Source organism: Malurus melanocephalus, unplaced genomic scaffold (assembly GCF_030028575.1).
Source record: "Malurus melanocephalus ecotype Western Australia unplaced genomic scaffold, MMel_1.1 scaffold_245, whole genome shotgun sequence".
Classification (NCBI taxonomy): domain Eukaryota; kingdom Metazoa; phylum Chordata; class Aves; order Passeriformes; family Maluridae; genus Malurus; species Malurus melanocephalus.
In genome coordinates, this window is record NW_026623477.1 from 901,878 (window position 1) to 910,919 (window position 9,042).

At 51.2% G+C, this 9,042-nt stretch overlaps 1 protein-coding gene across 1 annotated transcript in view; it reads right to left on the bottom strand.

Annotated features, from left to right (window-relative positions):
- PRICKLE2 (prickle planar cell polarity protein 2) overlaps nucleotides 1-8,727 on the bottom strand; it is a 100,805-nt gene extending 92,078 nt beyond the window's left edge. Inside the window, exons 1-2 of the mRNA XM_057375333.1 lie at nucleotides 8,640-8,727; nucleotides 8,283-8,368 (exon numbers count right to left, since the gene is read on the bottom strand). Coding sequence (XP_057231316.1) covers nucleotides 8,283-8,368; nucleotides 8,640-8,681 — 128 coding nt within the window. The 5' untranslated portion in view covers nucleotides 8,682-8,727. The remainder of the gene's footprint in view (nucleotides 1-8,282; nucleotides 8,369-8,639) is intronic.
- Nucleotides 8,728-9,042: the final 315 nt, after the last annotated feature.

The following is a 9,042-nucleotide window of genomic DNA, read 5'->3' on the forward strand; positions in this document are numbered from 1 at the left end:
TTCTTTATCACCGCAGCGGCAGCATCCACACAAGGGCAATGGATAGGGGATGAAGCATTTGCTGCGATTGCTGGGTACAAAGTGTCTCCCTCCTCAATGAGAATAATAATTGTCGCACAGAGCTCTCCAAGAGTTAAGCTCTGGCATCAGGGTCCTGTGAAGAGCAGAGCCACACCTGGGAAGAAGCAGCCTCTCCAGCAGCAGAGAAGAAAGAGCACGCTGAATTTTCTGCACACCTCTTGTCCCAAATTGTGAACTGAGAAAGGTTCTGGCCATTCGGGCTGCACTGATGCGTGTCCCGAGTCTGCAAGCATGAGAAAAACGTTCTTTCTTTACAGCCGTGCTCACGAGGCTTACCCTGAAATTAGTTTTCCTCACATCAGACAATTCTGCTAATGTTACAAATTCCTCCAACATTAGATAGTGACCGCAGAGATGCTACGAGCACAGGAAGAGTCCTGCGTTCCACCGCCACGCCACGGCTGGGAGATTATTCATTGGAGAAAAAGCAAATATCCAAATCAACACCGCAAATTGCAAAGCCAGCTGCCAAAGGTCTCAGCTGATGCTATCGGCCATCCTTAAACTCGGTGATAGACTTACAAGCCAGACAATGAAAACGCAATTGATTATTTGAAGAGTGACTCACTGGTGTAATAAGGATGGATTACTGRGCGGGGTGGGGAAGAATGTCTTTGAAAAAGTCTAAAAGACTTCAGATTGACTTTTTAAAGGCAAACAGAAAAGGAACAAAACCAAAGAAAAACTCTTGAAAGCACTGAACAGCCCTCTACAGTCGAGAGAACAAAGAGGAGGGCAGCGCTCTCAGCAGCTACTCGAGTCTGCATCCCGGCCCSTCCAGCCGGGGATCCTGGATTCCAGCCTTTATCCCACCAAAGCGGTGGCCGGCAGCGTTGTCTTTCAGGCCGCACCACGCCGGTGACAAAGGCCTTTTCCGAGCCCCGGTTAAAGCAGCCGGAGTTTTCCTCCCTGCCCAAGACGCAGCGAGCCCCGCCGGGCTCCAGCCGGACACACCCGCGGGTAGCGGCGACAGCGCTGGGACACGGGGACAAGGATGGCGATGGCAGGAATGACAGCTCAGCTCAGCTCTGCATGCCAGGGGATCGGGGCAGCTCTTCATCTCCCACCTYCTCCCGYTCATCAGCTCAACRAGYGATTTAACCCATTTCCCTGGGCTCRKGTGGATGCGSAGGGAGCTCAGGACAGCGCACAKRTCCAGCAGCACTGAGCTGTTCAATCAGTTCACCACGTCCYGCTAAATCACAGCCTACATTGCTCCCAAATCCAAAACCGCAGCCTCCTGCACTGACAGCTGTCTGCTTGAAGGAGATCCCACTGCAAGCAAATCCATCCTGCAAAACCCCCCGAGAGTTTTGTGGGTCTCTGTCGGGCAAATCCATCTCGAAGGGCTGCGTGAGGGAACTGTGCTTCGCCAGTGTCCGGCAGCACAACCCCGTGGCCAAGGCATCAGGAAAGTGCTCAAATTCTGMCTTCGGGATGGAAAACCCCGCCCCGACAACACCAGGCAGGTAACATTCTACTCTGCATACCAAGAAGCAGCTGTAGTCATTTGCCAAAAAACTCAGCGCAGAAAAACCACCCGCAACTTTTAAAATTATTTGTTTAGAAGTAGAMTATCACACAAACTCAGAATTCGGTATTTGTCTGCTCTGCAGACAGCCATCCACATTCACAATCACACCAGGAACTGAATAAACCCCCAAAATCAGCCCAAATCCCACAAGAGCTTATCAGTATTTTTTCCACACCATTCATTAAAACAGAACCACACAAGGCCACTTCAAAACAGATAGAAAATGTACCCACAGTGCCYGTTCTCAAGGAGAAATTCTGCTTTTCTGGCTTTTGCCAGCAGCTTGGTGTCAATGGAGCTGGGCAGAGCAGCTCCAGTTCGAGCAGCTGCAGAGCAGGGCTCTGTGCTCAGCTGAAATTCAATCAACAAGTGTCTCAAACTCCTTTGAGTTCCTGCAATACAATCCTGAGTGGCTTGTAAAGGACTTCAAACAGGCTCCCTGGGCTTGCCCGGAAACAAGTACATACCTCACCTGCTCTTTTGTACATCGCATACAAAAAATTAAAGAATTTATTTCAGGCTTTTTGCCAGGGACAACACTGCCTCTGACACTGTAATGCTCTGGTTATGTGGATACTGTGTSTCCCAGCCAACACAAACAGGATACCTTATCAGTCTCGGCTGTTTTAAGTGCTGTTTCAGCAGCGGGGCACGAAGAAATGGAACGCACAAGTCAGAAAAAAAAGATTGGGAGTTCCTTAAATGCAACTGTGTACTCAATATTTAGGAAAAGATTGTCCCAGGGCAGGACAAAGCTGACACCTACACCAAAAGCCATCCAAAGCCCCATCCCAATGGCCCAGCTGCCCCTCAGCAGAGGTGCTGTGGGAACAGTGGGAGCAGCAYCACTCGCTACCCTGCTCTATCCCCACTACCATGGGGGTGGAAAGCTCAAAGAAAAAGTAGACCTCATTTCCCAAACACTTACACAAGTGTTCAATCTCGCAGGTGTAAGAAACTAGGACAGCTGAAGTCATTGGTGCCAAGCCAAGTGCAGCCCCAGGGCACACAGAGCCACCCAGAGTGCCCTGGGCACCGGGGCTGAGGGMCACTGACTGTCCCTGGGGAACCTGGCAGGCTCCTCCCTCCTCAACCTGTGACCAAATGAACACACAAAAATAAATTAAATACAAACTAACGATTCCAAGCTTCGTGAAAGGYTTTAAAACCAGCACACAAAACCAGCCTTTGGGTTTTTTTGCATCCCATCTGCCAGGATGACAGTATCTTTGGGAGGCAGGAGACTCCTGCCCASCCCTAGGGACAGGCACAGGTCCCCTAGGGACAGCAGCACCCTTGGCCCTSTGCAGCCCCTCAGGAGCTCCTCATCTCACCCCAGAGATGGATCTGCACTGGGATGGATCTGCATTGGCTGAATTTTTCCCATTTCAGCAGGCTCCCCACCACAAAATTATGAATTCTCTAAAACCCACCAGTCCAGCACAATTCCCCGTGGCAGTGATAGGAACATCAGCCTATTCAAGATAAGGTATTGCTATTCTCACATCTCCAAATCYTTTCAAATAAACATGCAAGGAAGTGCAGAATATCTGAATCCTAAAGGAGAGAGGCACAAAGCCTGTTATTCATGACAGGGTAAAGCTGGGAGCGTGTGTGTGCAAGAGACATAACCTATGAAAAATGCTGAAAACATATGGAAGCAATAATCTGTACTTTTTTTTTTTTTTTTTTGGAAGCAGAAACAAACGCTTCAGAATTCGGTGTTATCCGTTCATGTCCTGCATTAGAAATATTATTGTTTCTGCTCTCTGGATGAGGAGCTAGGCATCAAACTGGAGACCCAAAGGCACCCAGGGATGTGTACAGGAGCCTGCTGGGTGGGCAGGGTCAGAGCTGGGGGAATGCAGACAAAGGCTGTAAACACACAGAATTCATCACTGCTCGTGCACAGCAATCTCCAGAGCACTGGGCAGYGAACAAACACAAACAGAACATGTACTGCCACGAGCAACTCCCTGCCTACAGGAAGGGAAGGGAGCTGTAAAGTGACTTGTCCACCATCACTGATGTCAAACATCACTGGACTTCTGGTCCATCACCTCATTTTGGGTCACTGTCTCATGATACACGTCTCTTTTCCTTGTCCACAGCTTTTTGTGATCCAGTGGTCAGTCATGACCCTTTGGGCTGATCACCTGGGACCTCTCTGAGGCAGATCTCTCCTGAGAGGCTGAGAAGTTCGTCTTTGCAGATGTTTCCTGATCCAACAAGGCCGGATGAGATCAGACTTCAGCAGGGCTGATTGCCTTGGATCATAGCAAGATGCTGAGTTATGGAAATAAATAAATAAATGCTCCAAACAACTCTATGCAGCAAAATTTGTTCATGTGGAGTATTACTAGATACTACATCAGGTCAGATAAATCTGCCCTGGAAGGTAAAGGCCAGTCACCGTGTGCTGTACAAACACACACTGCTGATACCAAGAGCAGGATGTATGACAGCAGGGCTTGAAGAAAGCAGGTCTGCTCCCTGGCAAAATGTGACTCCAAGGGACAAAGATTGCATGACATAGGCAAGGAAAAGATGCTCCAAGAAAAGATGTACAACATAATCTCACACTGAAATGAAAACCCTGGCAAACCAGTCTTTGTCTTTATGTCATGTTTATTACTGCTTTTCAAATGCTTCTGCAAACCAGGAGAATAACTATGGCAACAAAGAACTTCTCCAAAGGTTTTCAGACTCTATTTTTAAAATTGTCTTCTCTGTCACAGCATCCGAATTCCTTCCCTCAGAAACCGACCGTATGCCACTGCCTCTGCAGGCTTTGCAAACCAGGTGGCACATCCCCCCTTCCTCAAACCAGAGCTCAAATACCACCCTGAGATCCGGGTGTCCTGCATCCATGTTTTTAGCTGGTGGGCTTGGGGAAGGCAGAGAGCAGAAGAACAGCAAGGTTTGTTGAATTGCAAGTGTTTTGCAAGGCTTTCTCACGGAGCAAACAAACCACGGCTCCGTGTGCTAAACACATGCCAATCTCCCAACACGAAGGATCCTCTGATCCTCTATTTTAGTTGCGGCACCAAGGCTGTAATTTCACTTCACCCAGAGTAAATCTGAAATTAGTTCTTCACAGTAARCGTAACAGCAGCAAAAGCCAACCATTTGTCACCTTTAAGGTTTGCATATTCACACTAATTGCACCAGGACTAGGTTATAAATTCCCTTTCCTGCTCCTGGACCACCTCCCTGGAAGGCTTTTCTCTGCAAGACATTATGCAAAAGACACTCCTAATGGCTATTCATTCACCAAACTCCTGTGACAGCTTCATTTAATGCCAAAGCTTGTTAACAAGCTGAATGGCACACAGTTTAATGTAATGCAGATCTGATTAGAAAACAGCAACCGGGCTCCTAAGGAGTTCAATTTTTATTGAATTTGATTTCCCTTTTTCCGCACAAAGCCACCTTTCAAGTATTGACCTGCCTTAATGGGGATTTGGTTAYGTACACCCCATTTCCATCCTCCCAGACTGAAGCCCACACAGATGAACTCAGCCCTTTCACACTTCGCTGACAGCCCACCACAGCAGAGAGGAAAGAGTCGTTTTATTGCTCAGGCCACGAGAAATTCAGCGTTTTACTGGTTATAGCTTGATAGCTGTGTCCTCATAGACTTCACGCCCAAGGAGGGTGGAATTCAATCTTCAGCCTTCTCAGACAAACCACTTACTTTCTCCTCTTTGGAGCTAAATGATTTAAAGCTAAAAATTGAATTTCTGCCTTACAACAAGAGACAGAGATCTGTGGTGAGCAAKAGAGAGCTTTGAGGGGGTAAGACGTAGGCGTTGGGCTCTGGTTTAACTGAGGTGTTTTCAATTCCTTGCTTCCACCAGAATAGCATTAAATATGCTGACACTGCTACAGGATAATTCACCCACTACCTTCAATGTGGGATTATAATTCCAGAGCAAAATTACGAAGATCCAAAAACAAACTTCAAAAACCAGGAACGTTGTTTAATTACTTAACAACCCCCTTTCATCTTGCTTTTGCAACATCACCTRCGGTACAGAGACCAGGCTTACTCTGAAAACAGTTCTGCAGAACACAATTTATTTTCAAGAGGTTTCCCTGTCTCAGGAAGCATGCCTGTGCTTCCAAGAATGATAAATTCAACCAACGCTCAGAGCCATCTCTGAGAAAAGTGGCTTTTAAGGCAACATGCAAGCACCAAAATCTTCATCGTCTAACATAGCAATTTGCCTGCTTGATGGAGTGCCTGCACAGATCACATCTAAAATCACAGGTAAGTAGAAAATACATAGTCCAGTATAATTAGGACAATGCCTGTCTCAGCAATGGTTTCAGTGCCTGCAATCTTGTAAATTCTGTCTCCCTAAAGCGCATTGCCAGCCTGCATCTTCAAAGCAAGAAGTCCCATTTACATTTATCAGCAAAACTCCGCTGTTAAAGGATTATAAAAAGCCCTAGAAATCTCTAGTGGTCAATTGATCTGGATTTATATCCCTAATCTGAGGATCTCCTTGCAAACCCTTGTTTTCCACGTTCAGGTGAGCAGCCCCAGCAGGCAGTGGCTGCATCACCTCGTGCACAGAGGGCACAGRCTCCTCAGCATGTTCTCAGCCTACAAAACTACTGTGAAAAATTTGCCTGCTTACCTATTCCTGGCATTAACAGACCACTGGCTAGTAAAAAATGAACGCATTTCCTCCCTATTGTGTTCTGGCAAATAGGCTGCCTTTATTTGGTTTAATTGCGTAATTACTCTTATATCAAGGCAATTAAATGGGAATGTCTGCAGGGGGGCTCTCAGCTCATTGAGTCCTGGTGTAAAGGAACTTGGTGTAAGGTCTAACCTGCTCAGCAGGATGCAAACCTCTGAGAACAGAGGCTGCAGGGCCTCCAGGGCTGACCCCACCCATACCCAAAGGGTCCCCATCCTGCTCCTGCCCCGGGTGACATAACCACTTCTTTCCTGAGAGAAAGCTGCTGGAAAAATCCAGTGTTTTAGCCAAAATCCTTTCCCATGTCTGGGGTCCCTCAGAAAAGGAGATGGTTATGTGTTGTCCTGGCAGGCTGGAGCCTCCTGCACAGGGGGTTTGGCAGGATCTGATCAAGAGGCACAGAGTGGCAGTGCAGAGGGCACAACCTGAAAAAAGCTGTGACATCCCTCTCATCTGACACTACCCTGGTAGCTGGGTGCCCTTTCTGCTGGGCCATTTGGTGAGATGCTTTCAAAATTCACCTAATTCTTCAAAAACTACTGTACAGTTGTACCCCATGACATAACAAAACACGAACCCCAACACCTCACAAGGCCCTGGAGCAGGGGGGAAATGCTGTTGCTCACCACGGCTTTCCTTCTTATCCTGCATTTGAAAGTTCTCCTTGACATTTTTAAGCATTACAGAGCAGCTCTGCAGTGACACCAGGAAACCCAGGATAGCCTGGGAAAGCCTTAAAAAAGAAGACAACTCCGGGGTGACCTTATAAATCTATTACTGCGCACGTGGTAGATTCACATCATTGGGAGGGTGTCAGGAGATTCCRTCTCCTTCAGCCCAGGAGAAAGGGGCACCTTGAGCTCCTGAAGGTGTGAGGTGGGACAGAATGCACTTGGATGTGGCATCAGCACCTGCAGAGGGCCAGGCTGGAGCGCCCAGCTCCTCCGCCTACAGAACCATCCTACCACACCCTGGGGCCAACACCATTGGAACAATGATTTGCAAGGCTGAACATTAAGATACAACTCAACAGGAATATATCAGTTCCTCTTCGTGCTCTGAACCCRAGCTTTAATCTGGTGAGACACAGCTCCGAGAAGTAGGGCAGAGGCTGGGAGGAACGCCAAGCACAGCAGATGCTGGAGAAAAGGGTATACCCTGAAAAATAAGGTTAAAAGGTCGCCAAGGGCTCCCTGGCCTTCTAAGACTGTGCTCAGCTCCCAGAGCCCACAGCCCAGATCTAATATCACCAAGTCCCAGCTCGCCCATCAGCAGGAACTCATTTCGAAGCAGTGGAACCCGGAGAGGGGAGCAGGGGTGACCCGGCACAAGGCTGGGGCTTGCTTTGCTTAGCAGGCGCCGGCGCTGTCAGGTTTGTAAAGAGACACAACACAAATAGCCAAAAATACTTGTWCATTCCTACACACTCCCATCCATTTTCAACAGCTAAATCTCTGCTTGGCATCACYGACAGGGGATAAATCCAGTCACGGGGGAGGCAGGAGTTTCACGCAGCGGTTTGATGCAAACCGCCAGAACCCCTTCAGCTCCATTTTCCTCTTCCCACCCCGCCCCACCCAGGTTGTCCCTGCCAGGTGAGGGCGGCTTCAGCCCCCGGCGCGACCCGGAGCAGCAGGACGAGCCCCTGACCGCAGCGGGGAGGCTGCGAGTTGGTAATTACCAAACCAGTTACCCCAGTCCCGCGTCTGGAKGGTGCTGCGCCCCGCACCGGCGGCRGCCACGGGCWCACCTGCGGGGCACACCTGCGTGGGGATGGAAAACCCACCCGTGTGCCCAGAACCCCCACCCTGGGTGGGCAACAKGCTCCCGGCTAACACAGGCACTCCCAAAATAGCCACACCTGCACCCCGGAACTGAGGGAGCCGCAAACCCTGCGAAGGGAGAGCCAGGACGGGATGGGCCGGGGGGAAGGCGGGGGTCTCGCCGGGTCTTACCTCCACTTGTGCAGGGCGAAGCCGGGGCACTGGTCCCCGCACGTGTTGCAGGGCTGGCCCCGCTCCGGCTCCCCCGACGCCGTGAGCTGCAAGGAACGGCAGAGTCAGCGCCGGCTGCGGGACGGGGGGACGGGGACAGGGAAAGGGGCACGCCCGGGGGAAAGGCACTCGCACGGCTGGGACAGAGAGAGCAGGGGAAGGGCTGGAGGGGGACACACCGCGAGCAAGGGGCGCACGGGGGCGGAGGGACCCGCTCGGCGCCGGGGCGCAGCCGGAGCGGGCGGCGGGACGGAGCCACAGGTTGGAGCGGGGCAGGGCGAGGGGAGAGAGAAAGAGAGAGAGACMCCCGGCACTCACCGAGCGGCTGGAGAGCCGCTTACGGGAGCCGCGGCCGAACATGGCAGCGCTCCCGGCGCGGAGCCCAGCGCAGCCCAGCCCGAGTGCGCGGCAGCAGCGGCCGCCCCGGCCCGGCCCGGCCCGCCCCTCAGCCGCCCCTCAGCCGCGCTCCCGCCCCTCACCCGCCCCTCAGCCCGCCAGGCACCGCCCCGCCAGCGATCGGCTCCCCTCAGCCCCGCTGTCATCGCTGTTCTCCCGAGTTATCCGCGCTCCCCGCGCCCTTCCCGGTGCCCTCGGCTGCACCGCRGTGTCCCCGGTATGCTCCAGAGCTTGGCGGGTGATAGAGAAGCTGAGCTCCCSAGGGGCACAGGTGGCCTCAGCAGGGCGAAGGGTTAAGCACGCTGAGGTTACCTGCGCTGGGCAG